This window comes from Pteropus medius, unplaced genomic scaffold (assembly GCF_902729225.1).
Source record: "Pteropus medius unplaced genomic scaffold, Ma_sr-lr_union100, whole genome shotgun sequence".
NCBI classification, from domain to species: domain Eukaryota; kingdom Metazoa; phylum Chordata; class Mammalia; order Chiroptera; family Pteropodidae; genus Pteropus; species Pteropus medius.
The window spans coordinates 2,330,137-2,351,943 of NW_024353907.1; the positions used below are offsets into that span (position 1 = coordinate 2,330,137).

The following is a 21,807-nucleotide window of genomic DNA, read 5'->3' on the forward strand; positions in this document are numbered from 1 at the left end:
GCAGTAGATTGAGCTTGAAGCGCCCTCAGCAAGACTAGCCCTTCCTTTCTTGGTCACCATCACAACAGCAAGGGGAAGAGAGGGACTGGAAGAAGCAAAGGGCAAATGAGATGTACTTGTCGACCCATTCGTGCATATACATGAATGCTATGAATTCTTGTCAGCACATTTTTGTCCAGCTAGTCACAATGACAGAATACCATACAACAGGGCCTTTTTATTTTAAAGATCCACCAGTACTGTGAAAATTAAGGGGAAACCACAATATATCAAATTCAGAAGGTAATTTAAGTTCCTACTAAAATGATGAGCAATTTCTCTATCCAAAGAGTATTAGCTAGATATTTGCTAAATATTCTCAATTCTTTTGCTAATAAAATAAAATTAGCCAGACCTAATTCTTAAAAAGAATACTATAGCATGAAAAGAACTATTACTAAAATCTTTCTAAAACTCTTGACTTGTGAGTTATGAATCTACACATTCAAACAAACCAACAAAACACACACACACACACACACACACACACACACACACACACACACACACACACACACACCACTTCTTTAAGTTCAGTAATGCCAATTTCTACTGTTATTCTAATCAGCATAGAATGCAAAATTCCATTTCTGTACTACTGGAGTATTAACTTGAAATTTCGATTCAAAATCCAATACCTTAGAAACTAATTGCCTAAGGATTTGTTTGGTACGATGTAAAAGTCTACAAGGCACCAGTTTCAACTGTTTACCCCTCCCAACACACATATTCAAGTGAGGTTGCCAATACAATTTCTTAGGATCAAATGTCAATCTGCCCTTTGCCCTAGTGACTGAAATGCTGCTCAGTCTCGGTCCAAAAAAATTAGGCAAATGTCTTAGCAAATGATAAAAATCAGGAATATTACGATCACAGATCCAGTGCTCCTTGGTATCTCAACATCCTGTGTCCCATCCCACTTATGACACCACTATTGGAAAAATAGCAGCCAGTTCTAGACTCTCCTTGATGTTTCACATCAAATTAAAAGCTAATATCACCACTCCTTCTGTGATGCTAAAGATTGGAAGATCAATGTTATGACAGGGTCAGACTGATTAATGAATAATCAATAAGTTGTCAGGGTCACTATAGAAACCATAAAGCTAACCCAAACTGAGAAGCAGGCTATAGTCATGAGCATGATTTGTTTATCCATTTACAATCTCTCTTTTAGAGCACATCAGAGTATCTTTGTTTCTTTCTAGGCTATACTCCAAGCCTAGATGCTTAACAACTATATGACAAAGGCAGGAAGAGTGAGGTGCTTGGTAAGAATCTGACAGCTCATTAGGGCCACTAGGAGCTAGAAGTCTATCTTTGCAGATGAGATGTTAATATCATTCCTGAAGCCATAATTGCTAACATGTATAGCACTGTTCTAAGTACCTTAGAAGTAATTAAATTCTTTTAATTCTCAGAGCAAATCTCTAAATATGCTTTATCATTATCCCCATTTTACAGAGAGACTTCATGCATAGAGTTTTAAGTAATATTCCCAAGCTCAATCAACTAGTATAACCAATGAATATAGGATGTAAACTCCATGCTTGAGCCCTTAAGCCTTAGGCCTTGCGTTTTTTTTTGTGCTCTGGCTGAGAAAAGTAATAGGCCTCCCCTTGTTTAAGTCATCAGTATTGAATAAATACTTTTCTTTTGACAAACATAATAATGAAAATGACCACCATGACCTGGAAGGGAGGGATTAGATCAGATCATTCTACCTAAACTCAATCCCTTAAAAACAGGACAGACATTAGAGAGTGCTATAGAAACTCTTTTATGGCCACTAGCAGTTACTGGAAATTTGAGGACTGGAGAAAGCCAGTTAATATTTAGTATTTCAATGAACATTAACAATACTTTTCTAACTACTCTTTGAGGCTAATGGGAATTATGCTATAGAGGTACCTAAAACTATCATTTAGATATTCTCGCCTGGATCAGGTTTAGGACTAGTTTGCTTCTGTTCCATGAATAGCTTTTTTCTCTCTTTTCATGTCATATTTATTTTAGAAATTCATTTTCTCTTTTCTTCTTTTCTGTACTTTTACAGAGAAAAAGAAGTCACTCAGCAAATACTGTGAACCTTTCAATTTTTGAACAATTGAAAAATTGTTGTTCAATTTTTGAACAACAAAATTGCTTCGAGTATAGTGAGATCTTAAGAGTTCAGGACCATAAAAGCATGAAAGTTATCATTACTTATTAACAAAGGTAAATTACTCAAAAAGAAACCCCAAATGTAAAAATTAAAAAAGCCATGTCAAAGAAAACTTCAAACATTTTTAAGCTAATTTTTTCTCTTTCCAAATCTAAATTGGAAAAGTGTTGAGCTACTGATTTTTAGCCATCAACTCAATATAACAATAAAATTGGTGTTATATATTTAATAATATATTTAAATCTGTAGAGTAGAAAGTAAAATTTAAATTAATAAGATCTAGAGAGATATGCAGCCCCTTCCTCAGAAGACTCTGACTTTTTCTCTCTAAATAATTCAACTCAAAGCACTAACCAATAAAAAGTATTCTAAAGACTTCCCCGAGTCAGTTAAAATCACTGACTCGATGTAGCTGATTAGTGCATTCATTCTCAAATTCCTTCTCCATTGTCAGTCTCCATTTAGAATTCAGAAAAAGACCAAACGCTAAACTTGTTTCCTCAGCCTCCTTTTCAGAAGTCTGTTCTAAGATTCTCGAAAAAGCTCCTGTTCTCTTGAACCAAGGGAAAAATGCAGGTGATATGGCCCCTAGCTCACCTGTTCTTATCTTGAAATGTATACATGATGCCTGGACATGCAGCAGCCAGCTACCTTGGGATCATGGGCAGGAAGGTGGGGAGGATTATAGAGATTCTGGCTCAGGTAAAGTTGAGCCTTTAAATGTATGCCAGAAGCTACCTACCTCCAAACTTCCTGCTTAGTGAAAAAAATAAATCTCTGCTTATTTAAACCTCTACTGGTCAGGTATGCCATTATTTGCAGTAGAAAGCATTACAAACTGATGAATTTAGTTTCTAAAAGCTGTGCTTTAATGGATTTTTTTAACAGAATAATATTATTAACTACTCTAAAGGGTAGTTTTCTTTATATACTGAGAAAAATAAATCTCTTCTCAAACTTTGAGTAAAACAATTATTAGTAAAATTTATCACTCTCACTGACTTAAGGGATCTATTTGAGATTAATTCTAGAATTTATAGAGACGGGCAACTGGTTCCACTGATAAGACTAGAAGAACAGAAAAGCTAAAGGCAGTTGTGAGTTGTATACACATGGGCAGTGTATCTGGAGATGAAAACCAGGAGTTCATGATCTGGTCCAGTACCTTCTTTATGGATATTATGAAGGAAAGTCTACCTCAAAGTGAAACTTTGAGCTGTTGATGAGATGGAGGTTCATGAGTGTGTGTGTGTGTGTGTGTGTGTTTCAGGGTAGGTAGGCTGAAGTGAGCTCCTCATAACACTCAAGTTCAGCACACCTGTAATAACATTCTGGCTGTAGCAGCATCTGAAGCTGATGGTCAAAGAAGGTGGCACCAGAAAACAAAGTACCTACAACACAAAACCACATCACATTTGACTTCCCTCTCCCCACACCCAGCAGAGTCTGTTGGCTTTAGGGACCATGGACACTCAGTGTAAGACCTATGGATTCAAAAATCCTGGGTCAGAGTGGAAAGGTGGAATACAAGGGCAACGTATCTTCCAACTATACTTGGTGAATTGCTAAAGACTTTTGGGGACAGAGGCAGCCTTGTCCCATAGCTGTGAGGTCAGCGGATGATAGAAGCCCGAGGGTGAGAGGGAGTGGTAATTGTGTAATTGTGCTGAGTGTGTTTTAGGACTGGAATCTGAACATCTTCATCAACAGTCTCTGATCCCACAAGAGCAAGGACTGAAACAAAATTTATAACAATCAGATAACCATGAAAATTATATTTAAAAATAGGAAAGGTATATAATAATCACCTTAAATTTAAATGATCTAAATACATTCATCAAAAAGGCAGATTTTCAGGGTGGATTTAAAAAGCATGACCAACTACATGCTGTTCACAAGAAACTCACTTCAAATTCAGTTACATAGGTCAGCTGAAAGTAAAGGGATAGAAAAAGATATACCAAACACTAATTTAAAAAAGGCTAGATCAGGGGTTCCCGACCCCTGGGCTGCAGACCGGTACTGGTCCGTGGTCTGTTAGGAACTGGGCCACACAGCAGGAGGTGAGCAGCAGGCAAGCAAGCAAAGCTTCATCTGTATTTGCAGCTGCTCCCCAGCACAAGCATCACCACCTCAGCTCCACCTCAGATCATCAGGCATTAGATTCTCACAGGAGCACCGGTTCCTGGTGCCAAAAAGGTTGGGGACCACTGGTATGTGATAAGCTAGATTTCAGAGCAAAGAAAATTACTTGAGAAAAGAGGGATATTACATAACGATAAAAGAATCAATCCACTAGGAAAATACCACAAACATAAATGTGTATGCACTAAACAACAGAACCTGAAAATATATGAAGCAAAACCTATAAAGCTGAAAGGAGAAATAAACAAATCCACAATTACGGCTGGGGACTTCAACAATACTCTCAGCCATCAACAGAACTGAACTAAAGTATATACAACTCCACCCAACAACAGCAGAATACATATTCTTTTCAAGTGTGTATGGAACATTTGCCAAGAGAGACTATACTCTGGACCATAAAAGAAATTTCAAGAAATCTAAAAGAATTAAAATCATACAGGTTATATTCTCTGATAAGAATAAAGTCAAACTAGAAATCAATAACAGAAAGACAACAGCAATATCTCCAAATGCTCGCAAATTAAACACACTTCTGTACAGTCTATGGGTCAAAGAGAAAACTTCAAAAGAAATTTTTTAAAAAATAGAACTAAAAGAAAAAGAAAATAAAACATTTCAAAACATGTGAGATACAGCTAATGCAGTGCTGAGAAATCAATATCACTAAATACATCAGAAATGAGGAAAGGTCTCAAATCAAAAACCTAAGTTCCTACTTCAAGAAATTATTTTAAAAAAGAGTAAAATAAACTGAAAGCCAAGTGTAAGAAATAAATAATAAAGAGCAGAGCAGAAATCAATGAAATTGATAAAACAGGAAACAACAGAGAAAATCAAATACGAAGTTTTTTCTTTAAAAATAACAAAAAGGTGATAAATCAATTAGAGCAAACCTTTAAATTTTTTTAAATAATATAAGATAAAAATCACCAATATCAGAAATGAAATAAGGGATATCTTCACAGATTCTATGGCCAATAAAAAGATAGAAGGAATACTCTGACCAACTTTACGTACATAAATTCAACAACTTAGAAAAAGTGGACCAATTTCTCAAAACCACAATCTATCAAAACTCAGTCAAGATGAAATAATTTGACTAGTCCTTCAATCTTTAAAGAACCTAAATCTTTAACTAAAAGCCAAAAGGAAACTCCCATGCCCAGCTGGCTTTAATGGAAAATTTTGCCAAATATTTAAACAAGAACTAACACAAATTTTATGCACTCTCTTTCACAAAATAAAAAAGGAAGAATCTCTTCCCAACTCATTTTACTAGATCAGTATTATCTTGATACAAAACCAGATACCACAGTTCAAAAAATCTATAGACAAATAATATCTCCCATGAACATAGAAGCAAAAATCCTCCACAAAAAAAAATAGCAAATTGAGTCCAGCAATACACAAAAAGAATTAATTATACACTATGACCAAATTGGATTTATTATGTAAGGCTGGATCAACATTCAAAAATCAATCAACGTAATCCACCAAGTAAAGAAAATTCAAATGATCATATCAATTGATACAAGTTAACTCATTGGACAAACTCCAACACTCACTCTTGATAAAAACTCTCAGCAAGTTAGGAATAGATGGAAATTACTTGATAAAGGGCATCTACAAAAAACCTACATCTAACATCATACTTAACAGTAAGATACTAAATGTTTTTCCCCTAAGATCAGAAACAAGGCAAGAATGTCTGCTCTCATCATTCTGATTCAACAGATTACTGAAAGTTCTACCCCTTACAATAAGGATAGAAAAATAAAAGGGATTGAGATTGAAAAGGAAGAAATATAACTATCTCTATTTGTAGATGATAAGATTATCTATGTAAAAAAAATCCCACAGAATTTACATTGATAATTTCCTAAAACTAATAAGTGAGTTCAGGAGGGTCACAGGATACAAGATCAACACACGAAAATCAATCACATTTCTATACACTAAAAATGAACACGAGAAACTGAAATTTAAAACACAATGTCATTACAATCACTCCAAGGAAAAGGAAATACAAAACATGTACAGAATCTGTAAACTGAAAATTACAAAATGCTGATGAAAAATATCAAAGATGACCTAAAGAAATGGAGAGACATTATGTTCATAAATTGGAAGATGTCAATTCTCCCAAAATTGATCTAGAAGTTTAATGCAATTCCTATCACAATTCCGGCAAAGATATTCGTAATCATAGACAAGCTTATTCTAAAATTCATATGGAAAGTTACAGGCCCTAGACAAAGAAGAATCTTGACAAAGAAAAATGTGTGAGGAATAACTATACTTAATGTTAAGATGTACAATATTAGTACAGTAGTAAACACAGTGTGGCATTGGCAGAGGGATAGACACAGATCAAGGGAACAGAACAGAAAACACAGAATGAAACCCAAATATGCTCAAATGGTTTCTTACAAAAGTGCAAAAGCAATTCAGTGGAGAAAGGAGAACCTTTTCAACAAATTGTGCTGGAGTCACTGGATATCCATAGGCAAAATAAAATGAATCATGAGCTAAATCTCACAACTTATACAAAAATTAACTCAAAATGGATCACAGATTTGAACATAAAATGTAAAACTATAAAAATTTTAGGAAAAAAAAACAGAGAAAATCTTCAGGATCAAGGGCTGGGCAGAGAGTTCTTAGACTTAACACCAAAAGCACAATCCTTAGAAAGGAACACTGATAAATTGGACTTCATCAAAATTAGAAATGTTTTTGTTCTGCAAAAGACAGTTAACAGGATGAAAAGACAAGCTACAGACTGAGAAAAAACATGCAAACCACATCTTAGACAAAGGGCTTGTATCTAGAATGTATAAATAATTCTCAAACAGGAAAAAAAATCCAATTAGAAACCAGCAAAAGACATAAACAGACATTTCACCAAGGTGGATATACAGATGGCAAATAAGCACATGAAAAGATATTCAACTCATTAGCCATCAGAGAAATGTTGATTAAACCCACAATGAGCTATCACTACACACCTATCAGATGGCTAAAATAAAAAGTAGTGACAACACTAAATGCTGACTAGGATGCAGAGAAACTAGATCATTCAAACGCTGCTGCTGGGAATGTAAAATGGTGTTTGCTCTCAAAAATAGTTTGGTAGTTCCTTAAAGAACTAAATATGCAATTATTATATGATCTAGCAACTGCATTTCTGGGCTTTTATCTCAGAAAATGAAAACACATGTCCACACAAAAATCTGTACATAGCTGTTTGTAGCAGCTTTATTCACAACAGCCAAACTGGAAAAGGCCCAGCTGTCCTTTACAGGTAAATGATTAAAGAAACTGTGGTACACACATAGAATACTACTCAGCAATAAAGATGAACAAGTAATACACACAACTACCTGGATAAATCTCCAGGGAATTATGCCAAGTGGAAAAAATAATCCCAAGAGGTACACCCTTTATGAGTCTATTTAAGTAACATTTTCAAAGTAATAAAATTTTAGAAATGAAGAATAGATTAGTGGTTGCCAGGAGTTAGGGATGCTGAGGTAGGGAAGGGATGAGAAGGAGGTGGGTGTAATTATAAAAGGGCAATAGGAGGGATCCTTGTGATGATGGAACTATTCTGTATCTTCACTATCATGGTAGTCACAGTAACCTATACATGTGATGAAATGTATAGACTAAATATATACACACAATTACCAGTCAAATTGGGAAAATCTAAATAAAATTGGTGGATTATATTAATGTTAATATCCTGGTTGTACTATTACACTATAGTGTTACAAAATGGGAAACTGGGTAAAAGGTACGCAGGATCTCTCTGTATTATTTCTTATAACTGCATGTAAATCTACAATGATCTCAACAAAAATTTCAATTAACAATAAAAGGAGAGAGGGTCCATTCTCCTTGGTAACTAGGAGAGGTTCCACTCAGGTGCCTTTTATAAAGTATTAAGTATGAGTATGAACAGAGATGAGCAGTAAATGACTAAAGTCTCACATAAATGAGATGGAAATGATTCTATAAATGATAAAACAAACATCTCTGTTTCGATTACTAAGCTCATGTGAAGAAAAGGCAATCTAAATTAACCGTTAAGCCATGTAAATTGACCTGATTTCAAGCAAAACTCTAGCAGTTGTGACCATTCCTCCTTTGGGATGCCAAATACTTGGTTAGGAAAGCAAAGAATTTGTTTGGCCTTCGACTAGCCAAGCTGGTCACTTTGTCGCAGTGGAGTTGCCAGATCAAATTCAGGCATCCTGAGGCCTGATTAATGAGTAGTAATAATGCCCAACTCTCCCTTCTTTTTGCTATGGGGAATCCGCCCCCCCATCCCCCCACTCCTATCCACATGCAAAGTTGCCTCTGTCCTTTCTACAACTGTAGGAACAGGATAAACTCCTCAAGAAATGGCCCAAAAAATCCCTTTACATTTACACTAGTTCATATCTGGAATCCTGTTGTTGGGAGACTGGTCTCCCAATAGGCCACAGAGATGCTGAGTCACAACTTGCATGGTGACATCTTCATGCTGTCCTGGCCACTTTGTATAAACCACATGTCCTGAGAGACTTATAACCTATTTAAGCCACAAAAGCACTGTTGCTAAAATAAGAAATACAAATTTTGTTGCACAGCAGCAGTGAATGACACAAGCAAGAAGCTAATTCCAGAGGTGATTCTCCCAAGCTGTGTTTATCCCCTCTAGTTTTTAGGCATGGCTGCTACAGGTAGACAGGGGCAATAGACAGGCACTAAAAGGGGTGTTTGCCCTAAGTAAAGAAGGGCAACCCAAAGAACAACTGGATCACAGCTTCTCAGCCAGCTGAGGAATATCACGATCACACATAAAGAACAAAAAAACACAACACAGACAATAGGGCAGTAAATGAGTGGTTTGGACAATATGAGTGTTCAGGGTTATGTAGAGAGATGGTTTCTGCTGAGATGGTCAGGGAAGGGTTTTGTTGTTGTTGTTTTTCAGGGAAGGTTTTAATGGGGGAGGGGTAGTATTTTCCAGAGAAGTCTAGAATCTGGATGGGAAGAGAAAGAGGTATGAGAATGCTGTCAGGAATGGAGACAAGTAAAAAAACAATTGAGTGGGAAAGAGCAAAATCCATTCAAAGAACAGTGATCATGATGGTTTAACTGGAGAATTAGGTTTGTTTTGCATTATGAAAAAGAAGACTGTCAAGAAAGAATGGTATTGAATTTTTTACAATGATGATGTACTCTTGTTATTTGTATAATTAAAAAACAGAAACAAAAAAATTTTAAAGAAAGGGATGCTAAGGCTGAGGAAAACATCTAGACTCACAGGTATTCAGCATGTGGCTGTTGTGGCAGACAAAGTTTGCTAGCTTTCAACAGCCATTAATTACTCTCTTTTCTCTTTCCCAGTTTCAAAACTAGATGGTGAAAAACCAAATTCCTAACTACCCTTGTACCAAAGGAACCAATAAGATACAAGGGGCAAGCTTACTGGGGGAGTGGGAAACATTCTCTTCTGACATAAGAGACTTTTTTCCCTTTTTCTCCTTCCTGCTTGTCTTGAACATAGTTATGAGAAGTTGTGATATCTGGATCTGAGGCAACCATCTTACAACCATGAGGACACGAGCCTAAGAAAGAAAAAAAGCCTGTTCTGAAGATGGCAGAATGAAAAGATAAAAATGATCTGAGTCCTTTATGACATTCGTCAGCCACTGCCTAAACCCAAAACTGCCACACCTCTAGAGTTTTTATGATATAATTAATTTGGCTTAAGCCACTGTTAGTCAGATACTCTGTTACTTATAGCCAAAAGTATCTTAAGTGACACAGTTATAAAGTTCAGGACAAAATATAAAAGTAAGCAAAGTTAGGTGTTTAATCCCTAAATAGGCGGTTACTCTAATTTCTGAACTCCAAATTAACATTTAGGAATAGCAATGGAATAGTATGTCATTTCCAAAGTATGAATGGCAGCTTCAAGAAGTGGCCCAGTCTGAAATAATATGATTTCAAGGCATTTCAATAGTTACTGGGAACAAGTGACAAAATACTTTAAATCAAAACCATCCTGTGATCTGGCACAGTAGATACCTATTGTTTGTCTGCCCAGCAATTTCTTACCACCAAATAAATCCTTTCTTTTCTTTTTTTTTAAGGGCTAATATTCTTTTTTTTATGGTGACACTGGTTAATGAAATCCAATAAGTTTCAGCTGTACACCTTAACAGTAAGGCATATATATGTTTACACTGTGTGTTCACCTCCCCTAGTTAGATTTCTTTCTGTCAACACATATTTGACCCATTTTACCCCATCTACCTCCCCCCACCCATCTCCCCCTACCCTCTGGTAACTACTAGTCTATTGTCCATGTCCATGACTCTCTGTTTGTTTGTCCTGATTTGTTGCTTTTAGGTTTATATCCCACATATAAGTGATATCATGTGATATTCACTTTTCCTGTCTGGCTTATTTCACTTAGCATGATTATCTCGAGGTCCATCCAGGTTGACACAAATAGCAATATTTATTTCACTTCTTCTTATGGCTGAGTAATATTCCATTGTATATATGTACCACCGATTCTTTAGCCAATCATCTATCGTAGGACACTTCGGTTGCTTCCATGTCCTGGCCACCGTGAATAATGCTGCTATGAACATCAGTGTGCAAATATCTTTTCAGATATGGGTTTTCTAGTCTTTGGGATAAATGCCCAGTAGATGGGTTGCTGGATCATATGGTAGATCAATTCTTAGTCTTTTGAGGAACCTCCATACTGTTTTCCATAGTGACTGTAACAATTTGCAGTACCACCAGCAGTATATGAGGGTTCCTTTTTCTCTGCATCCTCTCCAACATTCGTTATTATTTGCCCTGTTGATTATAGCTATTCTAACAGGTGTGAAATGGTATCTCATTATGGTTTTGATTTGCATTTCCCTAATAGCTAGTGATGTTCAGCATCTTTTCAAATATTTTTTGGCCATTTGTATCTCCTCTAGGGAGAAGTATCTGTTCGGGTCCTCTGCCCATTTTTTGATTGGATTGTTTGTTTTTTCTTTAGCTATTTATTTTTTTAACAGTTTTATTATGGTATAATTTATATATCATAAAGTTTACCCATTTAAAAGACACTGTACAATGGATTTTACTATAACTACAAAGTTGTGCAATCATCACCATAATCTAGTTTTAAAACACTTACATCATTCCAAAGAGAAACCCCAGACCCATTAGGAGTCACTTCCTATTTCCTCCCTTCCTCCACACAGGTGTTGGTAACCATTAATCTACTTTCTGTCTCTATAAATTTACTTATTCTGCATATTTTACATAAATGGGATCATACGATATGTACTTTTTTGCATCTTATTTATAGTATAATGTTCTTGAGGTTCATCAATGTTATAGCATTTATCATCAGTATTTCATTCCTTATTATGGCTAATAATATTCCATTGTATAGACATAGCACATTTTGTTTATCTATTCATCGGTTGATGGACATTTGGGTTGTTTCTACTTTGGGCCTATTCAGATATATGCTTTGCAAATATTTTCTCCCATACTGTAGGTTGCCTTTTTTACTTTTTTGATGGTTTCTTTTGAAGCACAACTTTGGCTATTTATTACAGTATTATTTCTAATAGCAAAAGACTAGAAATAACACATTTACACATCAAAAGGGGATGGGTTATATAAACTATGGTATGTCCACACAATGGAGTACTATGAAGCTGTGAATGGAACACATTCTGATGGAATGAGGACAGCTCTATATACTCCTAAGGAGAGATCTCCAAGATATACTGCTAAAAGGAAAAATGGAAGGTACAAGAGAATGTGTAGAGTGTGCTACCGTTTATTTAATAAGAGACCAAGTGAATATATTTAAGAATTTGCTATTAAAAAAAACAGGAAGTATAACCCAAAACCAAATAAATAGGGTTTTTTTTAAGTTACTTATAGAGAGAGGGAACAAGATTAAAGGGACAGGGATAAAAGCCACATTTGTCTGAATGCACCTCATTTTGTAAATTTAACTCTGAAGCCACATAAATGTTTTATTTTTACATTATAATAAAACAAAATTTTTAGGTTAAAAATCAAAAAGCAAAATGAAACAAATGAACTTAACTGGGTATTGAGCTGTAACTTAACCATACTATCATTAATCATTTAAATGAAATTAAAGCCTAATAATTTGACTGTACATTCCTAGTGGGATATAGTCTAAAAACTAAAGCACTACAAAGAAATCTTAAACTATTTTCAAAACTCAAATTATTAGTAATAATGTTGTTATTATTGATTGAAACTATTATATGGATATATATTTTTATTTATGGTATGATGGGACTCAGGGAAGGCTGCCCCAAAATATGCTGATATGGCATATTGATTATTTTAAATTAAAGTTACTTGAGAAACCACCAGTACAAGGACACTCTGACCCTTTTCTCCGTCTCCCTGAAAGCAGGAAACAGATCTCTCATGTGAAAGGTGCTCTCTCTGCATCAGGAGGCAGAAAGACATCCTTACCATCAGAGACAGGAAATTCAGGACCAAGAAGGCTGTGTGAACAAAACTCTGCTTACTTTTTTCACTAATCAGTATCTAAACCTAAGTTTCCTTGTTTTCTTAATTCTTCGCAAATTTATTGTTTCTGTCTAAAAATTGCCTGCTTTGGTCATTTCTTTAGGTCCTACATCTATGAGACCTCCAAATGTCCAAAATTAAATTTGTTTTTTTCTCCCATTAATCTGTCTTGTATCAATTTAATTATTGGACCAGTCAAAAATAACCAAAAATAGTAGGGGGAAATTTTCCCCTCCCCAATAAATAGAATAAAACAAGTAAGTAATTATACTAACATCTTATGAATCAAGATTTTCAATATAAGAAAAGATAAGTATAGAATCAAAGAAGTTAAATAAAAACTTATGAGCCTTAATTTACATTGGAAATATCAGTTTGGATTCATGTTGTATTTTATCTTTAAAAATGTATACATATTTTCTAGACTTGTTTTAAGAGAATGAAAATTCAAGCCACAGACTGGGAGAAAATATTAGCAAATCCCATATCCAACAATGGACTTGTATCCAGAATACATAAAGAACTCTCAAAATTCAACAGTAAGGAAATAACCCAATTAAAGGCGGGCAAAAGATATGAACAGACATTTCATTTCAACAAAGAGGATATACGGATGGCAAATACGCACATGAAAAGATGTTCAACATTGTTAGCCATTATGGAAATAAAAATTTAAATCAGGATAAGATGCTACTACACACCTATTAGAATAGCTAAAATCCAAAACACTAACAATGCCAACTGTTCACAAAGATTGGGAGTAACAGAAACTCTCATTCACTACTGGTGGGAATGCAAAATGGTACGGCCACTTTAGGAGACAGTTTGGCAATTTCTTATAAAGTTAAACATACACCTATGGCCAGTTTCAGATTTATGTGAAAGTCAAGTATCCTGCCATTCAAAGAAAAGCAGTGACCATTTTGCTGCAGTTTTCAACTTCTTACATGTATAAGCAAAGCTTCCCTTGTTTAACAAGTTTCAAAAGGAAGGCCAGAAATCTCATTTCAGTTGAAAGTGAAATCTACATAGGCTTATTTCAATTATGACCTAGAACTGAGTATTTATGTGGCAAAATATAAGCATAGGTATCACAAAGAAGAGGTAATTTATTAATTTATAATAAGGAATAATAAATTATTTATTTTTAGTGTTAAAAAAGAATATTTTTATGTATATACAGACCTATAAGGAGATCAAGATTACAATAATTTTTTAATGGCCTATATTTGAACCTGATCGTGTCAGTCAGTAAAAAACTTAATTTTTAAGGCTCACATCATATTGTGTATTAGGCTATATTTTTATTCATATTGCTTTGTCATATGGTTTTGGTAGCTTATTTAACATTGTCAATATATTTTCATGTTGTAAGTAGCATTAATTAAAATGAATTTACAACCTTTATTAAATTAAATCAACTGAGTCTACTTTTTGAAAAAGTTAATCCCATCTTGGATTAAAACAGTTATTTAACATAAATGTATTATGCCGCTTTATAAATTTTTAAATGTATGAAAAGAGAAGTAAGCTAAGCTTACCTACCTGTTTGTTTCTCAAGAAAAGCAAACTATAATCCATTTTTAGTTTTAAATAGGGGAGAAAACTACTCTTGCACATACATGTATAAGGGAAAAAGAAAAAAAATCAAGCAGGAAATTTTACTATAAGAAAAAAAATCCTAAGTTTTATTCTACTACACTCTCACTTTCATTAGGGTTGATATCTTTTGTGGCAATGGGAAACCACACAGAGTAGGCAAATAAGTTGACAAAAATCAACAAATCTACAGAAAACTATTATTCTTTACTAAAATGAGACATTATCATTGGATCATTATATCTGCAACTCATGGATCATACAAACATATCATGGGCTACAGAAACCATTTTTATTCAGGAGTTCCCTGAGATCTGTAAACCACTTCAAAGTTTCTTCTGGAGTAAAAAGATTGAGATTTGGGGTGATGTAAATGTCTTGGAACTCGTTAGAAGTGACAGTCGCAAAATACTGTGAATGTACTAAATGCCACTGCATTGTACTCTTTTAAATGGTTAACGGTTAATAGGATCTGTTGAGGCTTCTTGAACAGTGAGAGACTAAACTGGTCTTGAAGGAAGCTGAAGATCCGAAATTTAAAACAGGCAAGAATTTGTGGAGCTGGCTCTATTGAGACTGGTTTTCAAACTGACTACAACCACAATAACAAACAGATTTGGGTGCAACCCAGTTCACATACACACATGTGATGCAAACAAAAGTTCATGGAACAATGCTTACTTACCCTTCCCAAAAATAATATACTCTGATTTTCATTCTATTGTATTCCTTTTTTTAAAAAAAAATGTTGGTCATGATTTACTAAATTGATCTCACAAAGTGAGTGGCAAACTCTAATGGCCTCAGGTGTCAGGTTAAGAGGTTGAGACCTAATGCAGGTCATTTTAAGGCAATGAAATTGGACACTAAGAACATAACCAGGAATCGGTAGGCAGAATTTTAGATTGGGAAAACCCTCCATCTTGTAAAGAAAGTGACTGTTTTATGATTATATTTGCCATTGAGCTAAATTTAAATTGATTTATCTAACATCACATAATGAAGTCAATATGTGTACTATGTATTACTCAGTGTTTTTCTCTTTCAGTTGTTTATCATTTAAATCGCTGGTAAATTTCTCAAAGAATGATTTTCCCTATATATTAATATGTAGGCTTATATTAGTGTAGATCAAAATAAATGTAAAGGTATTATCCACACCTTTTTGTAAGAAAGACAGATTCTGAATTTGTTTTATTTTACTGTTGTGAATTCAATTTTTTTCTTCTTAATGGACTATTTATAATAAACCCTCTGAAGATGTGCTCCTCATTATTCATTAGAGGCTTTCAGGATCAGCTACATAACCATCTGTCCAAAATGCTAGAGAAAGGATTCTCAGCTTTGGCTGGAAGTGTCTCTTTTAACTTTAATATCCTACCATTTTTAACAATATGCTTGAGATTCTCTTAATCAATACAAATCCAGAATATAATTGTTAGAAAGAGATACTGTGTATCTGGAATTCAGTTGTGATCTTTCTCTAAGGTTTTCAATTAATTCACATCAAATTTAATGTCATCAGTGGCACAAATGCTTATATTTTAGAAAGTACAATATTTCTTCTATTTCAGAGATAGAAGTATAGGTTACACATCACCTAGCTAAAGGCAGAAACCAATCTATTGCTCAAGACTACCAGCAGTTAATTAAGGGGGAACAAGTTCCTTTTTAATTTGAGAAAAAGCAGTAAAAGTTAGCTTGTGTTATAATTTTAAACCCAAACAGCCAGTAATTATGCGATCTCCAGGAGGCCAAGGCTTTTCACTTGATAATTTAATTCAGCAAGCAAGGCTCTGTAACTGGGGTGGGTAAGGGAGGGGAGTGGTAAAAAGGCCAGATTTGGCTTTACTGACTTTCTGACCATTCTATGCCTGACAGCATTCAATCTTTTAACCAAGTACAAGTTCTTAAATTCTTAAAATAGTATTAATTTTATGGCAACACATAGCACATTTAGTCCCAGGACTGGTGCCACAATTTTTTAAACGCAGCCACCTGATTTGGGCACATACTATGATATCCAATATATAAAACTTAATTACAGTTTCAGCTCTCCCAGAAGTAGAATCTAAAACTAGCCAATCTCAAATCTCCTGGTCAGCATTAGTTCGGTAATCTGCTTGATAAACCCTTGCCAACTCCCATAAGAAAGTAACCTTGCAATAACCAATCCGCTTTTAGAAAACTCTTCTTAATAAGCCCAAAACAAATCTCTGTCAAGAGTAAATGTGTATATAAAAGTCATATTCATACAATGGAATACTACAGAGCAATGAAAATGTACAAACCACATTAACAAACCTGATAAACATAAGGTTGAGCTAAAAAAAAAGAAAGCCAGTTACAATAGAATAAACACGGGACATTTCCACTGACACAAACTTCAAAAGCAAGCAAAATCTAACTATAGTGATAACAGCCAGGATAGTAGTTACCTTTGGAGAGCAGAGAAGAGTTGCCACATAAAATACAAGATGCTCAGTTAAATTTGAATTTTAGATAAACAACAAATACTCTTGCAGTATAAGTAAGTCCCACCCAATATGTGGGATATGTGTTTTTATTTAACACTGAATCTGGCAACTGTAGTCAAGGGGGATGCTTTTGAAGTGTGAGTAATATTTTATTTCTTGATATTCATTCAATGATCATCCATTGTGCATGTTTCTATGCGTGTTGTACTTCACAATGAATTTTTTTTAAAAAAGGGAAAAGTACACTCAGTATAGCCTTGCAGATTTTAAAATATCACATCCAACCACTGTTTTTCCTAACCACTCCTAATCACTGCATGTGAGAGCTGTGGTACTTCTGCAGGAGGTAGGCATCAGTAATCTGAAGTGTTGCTGGGCCCAAGGCTGTGGGCTCTACTTTCCATTTTTATTACAATTACTTTTACATGGCACGCTTCTTTACTTCTGGAATCTTTTGTTATGTGCTGCATCTCAAGGGTCTTTCTTATTTGTGCAGCTGGCTTAATCTTACCAAAGGGTAACGCTAGGTTGGAAGGCAGTCCCTACCCATCAGACAAGAAATGCGCAAACCAGTGTTCTAGAAGCAAGTTGGACTGGTCAGCCTGCCTGTAGGGGTCAAAATGCAGTGCACTGAAGCTACAAAGAAAACTAGTACTTTAGGGCCCACAACTTAGACAAAGACACTGTTCAGAATCCATAAAAGCAAATGCTGCCTTTCTAAACTTATCAGAGGTTGATACAAAACCTTGAGTGGCTCCACCTAGTTCCCTCCCATCGGTATACTACTTAACCTTCTTCCTACAGACACAACTGGAAAACTCAAAGAGCAGCAACCAGTGTGAACAAAAGCCTGACTCATTTTTCTGCTGTTGTTTAAACAAGACGCTATTTATTGGCAAAAGTCCTTTCATGCTCAAAGGTTTTTTATAGTTGTGTTGTGTTTTGTACCTTCCTCTTGTCTTGAAATGAACCCCTCTCAATTCTAAATTTTAAAAAACTACAAGTTTGAGTGCTTCTCTCAATAAAGGAACCCTTACCTATCTGCCCTCTACCAACCTTTAAAGTTTCAGGTTTCTTCAATTTAATAACAGAAACTGTATTTATCTCTTTCACACAGGGTTATAAGGATAATGATTAATCTCCTGGGCTATGGAATCAGATTTCCAGGAAGAAACCCAGCTTCGCCACTGAAACTGTGTAGCTCTGGCCAGTGAGTGACTCTTTGCTCTGTGACTCAGTTTCCTCAACTGTAAAATGGGAATAAAAACAGTACTCAATACAAAGGGCTATTAGCATTAAGTGCCGTGTAAGGCGATTAAAGTAAAGCGCCTCACACACCTTTAACGCTCAATGATGACTGTTACCATCACTACCACCTGCCACCTTCGAGGGTACTGCCACCTCCAAGGACTGTACTTATGTATCTAATGTAGGAAAGCATCCAGATGCAGCTGGAGAGACAGGGGAAAGGAGAAGCACAGAAAAAGGGTTCCACCAGACTACAAAGTTTGATCCAAGTTTCGTCCAATTCACAGAAGGCGAAGCAGCAGCAAGAGGCCTCTATTAGTGTCCAGGGAGGTGGCCATGCCTGGACCCTAGACCCCGGTCACGACCTCTGACCTCACTACTCACATTGCGGTTGAGTCTGTAGCCGGGAAGCAGAGGCAGGGCCATGGCTCTGAGCATCCAAGGGTCAACCGTCCTAGAGGAAAGGGGGCCTCAGGTAGTAGCCGCCCCGCGGCAGCATTGTTTGACCACCCTCCCTCACCACGTTACCTAGAGACGGGAGACTACGTCACGGAAGAGGGAGGGGCTGCTACGGGGCGGGGAAGGTGCTCTGCGCGGGGCCGAAGTGGGGACGAGACGGGGTGGGGGCGGAGCTAGGCGGGTAGCTTCCCGCGCGCAACTCCTACCCAACGCTCTCCCACCCACTCAGCCGGGTGCCGGCCTCCCAGGGCTTTTCTCTCCACACGCTTTGTGCAGATACAAAGACTAACTACAAACTAACCGTTCCCCACCCCGCGCCACTTTCTGTTTTAACTCCTTTACAGAGCTCAAAAAGCCTTTCATAGACTTCAACTCCTCCGTTTCTTACCACATTTTTTGCCATTTGGTTATTAAATTTAGTTCAAATACCCAGAAAAGTGCAGAAAATAATATGACACCCGCGTGCTCACAGACATTAACACCAGGTAATTTACATTTACATCAGTTTTTATTTTGTAATTAAAACGCTCTGGATGAATCCAAAGCCACACGGACCTCTTCCGTCTTCCCCCACACTCATGAAAACCCATTCAGCGGTAACCACCATCCTCAGTCCACTGTACATTTTTATATTTGAACTAAACATTTTTAAGGTGCTCGTTCCTGGTCCAATCATGGTGGCCAGGGGTGGGGGCAGGTGGCACAAAATGTGACCCCTGTCTTTCTGTCATGCACCCAAGGTGCCCGGGCCAGGAGCCTCCATGATTCATCTCCCCACACCTACAGCTAATCCTTCTCGGAGTCCTATTGGTTGGACAGGCGGGTTGATATCTCTCAGTCATCACTTCCTCTGTCTCAGTTGAGGCTCTATTATTTCTTGCATAGTTTTCTTTTTAAAAAAAATTATATTAAATATAACAACTAACTGATCTTTCCTCCACAGCCATCCTCTGATAATTCATGGTATGCCTATTATACTTCTACTTCAATATTCTTCCAGCCTTTCACCCACCCTCTGCCTTCAGGAGGCAGGCAAACTCCCTAGCCCTGTTAGATCCTATGTCAGGGGACACCTTCCAACGCCCTCCATCCCTTTTTTTGCCCCCATCCTCCATTCCAGCTCTGAGAAACCACTGGCAATTTCCAAACCAGGCTCTGAGGTTTCTTCTCCCTGGGATTTTGAAAATAAAAGATAAAATAAATAAATAAAAACACCCTTCCTTTCTATCTTTCAGCTGGGTTACCCCTTCTTGTCTTTCAGAACTTGATTCAGTGTGGGAAGAGGCATGGAAGGCTTTTTCTAGGAAGTGTTCCTTCACCTCCACTACCACCATCCCCCATCTGTATAAAGTGCCCATTCAAACTGTGACTTTTGTGGTACTGCATTATAATAATGTGTTTACTTGCCTCTCTTCATGTGCCCCCAAATTCCTCCAGGACAAGGACTCTATCTCATTTTTATTCATAAACAACATACATTATTGTTTTCTGTGTTTATAAAATTTACACTATAAATTTCTGCTACCTGCTTTTTTCACCTAAGATTTTGTTTTTGAGATTTCTATATATCAACACATGTAGATATATTCCATTCATTTTAAATGCATTGTATGATTATACTACAAATTAACAACCCATCTGTTGTCATCTGTTGATGTCATCTGTTGATGGCAATTAGGTTGTTTCCAATTTTTCACTAGTTACCAACAATGCTTCAGTGAACGACCCTCTCCTGTTCCTATCGAGATTATCTAGGCTACATTCCCAAAGACGGAATTGTTCACACCTCCAACTTCACTAGATCCTGCTAAACAATCTCCAGAATCATTGAAGCAAAGAAGCAAGTTCCCTTTTGCCTTCATCCTTTCAGTAGTGGGTATTATTAAATAGTATAATTCTAAACAATCATCTGAATAAATGTGAAATGGTATACCATTGTTAATTTGTTTCTCCCTAATTCCTAGTGCAGTTGGTCATCTTTTCATATGCTTGTTACCTTCTTCTGTGACTCATTATTCATATCTTTTGCTAATTTTTCTATTTGATCACTTGGAATTTTTGTAATATATCCTGGATACTAATGCTAGGCATAGCAAATGTCTTCTCATGGTTGTGGTTTGTCTTTTAATTCCATTCGTAGAATTCTTCATTGTATATGAATGTGTCCTTTTACTCTACTCAAATAGATCATTCTTTCTCATTATAATTTGCACTTTGTATGTGAATTCAAAAAATCCATAGAACAAAATTATTCTACATGTTCTTACAAATGTTTTTAAATATTTTTTTCATTACTTTTTAAATCAAAATAATTTCAAACAATAGAAAAGTTTCAAGAATGATACAAAGAACTCTTGTTTACCCTTCACCTAGATTCCCCTAATTGTTTTATATTCTGCCATATTTGTTTTATCATTCCTCTCTATATACATTTTTTCCATTTTATAGGAAATAGCAGACATCATGTCCCTTTACCCCTAAATAGTTAAGTCTATATTTACTAATAACAAAGACAGTCTCTTACATAACTGAAACACAGTAACCAAAATTAGAAAATTAGTATTAATGAAATAATATTTTGAAATAATATTTTCTAATCTTAAAATCTCAAATTTGGTCAAGTATCCTAAAAATGTCCTTTTTAGCAAAAAAAAAAAAAAGTAATAATAATTTTAAAAATCTGGTCCAGAATCTGATTCAACATCACACGTTAGTTGTCAAATTTCTTCATTTGCCTTTCATCTGAAACAGTTCTATCTTTCTTTGTCTTTTCTGACCTTGATATTGTTGAAGAGAAGAGGCCAGATATTTGGCAGAATGTTCTTCAGTTTCAGTTTGACCGATGTTTTCTCATGCATAGATTCATGATTTTTTAAATGTCTCTTTGTTTATGGCTTTTTGGCAGAAATACCATAAGAGGAATGTTATGTCCTTCTCATTCATCAAAGGAACAGGTACATAACATGTATTTTAACCATCAAGGGTGAGGTTAACTTTGATCACTCAGTTAAGGTGGTGGTGTATGCCAAGTTTATCCTCTGTAAAGTTACTATTTTTCCTTTCCAATTAATAAGAGTTTTG

The 21,807-nt window shown here is 35.8% G+C and overlaps 1 protein-coding gene across 1 annotated transcript in view; it reads right to left on the reverse strand.

Moving 5' to 3' along the window:
- Positions 1-18,781, reverse strand: part of EFHC2 (EF-hand domain containing 2) — a 168,706-nt gene extending 149,925 nt beyond the window's left edge. Inside the window, exon 1 of the mRNA XM_039851558.1 lies at positions 18,652-18,781. Coding sequence (XP_039707492.1) covers positions 18,652-18,705 — 54 coding nt within the window. The 5' untranslated portion in view covers positions 18,706-18,781. The remainder of the gene's footprint in view (positions 1-18,651) is intronic.
- Between the last annotated feature and the right edge of the window lie 3,026 nt (positions 18,782-21,807).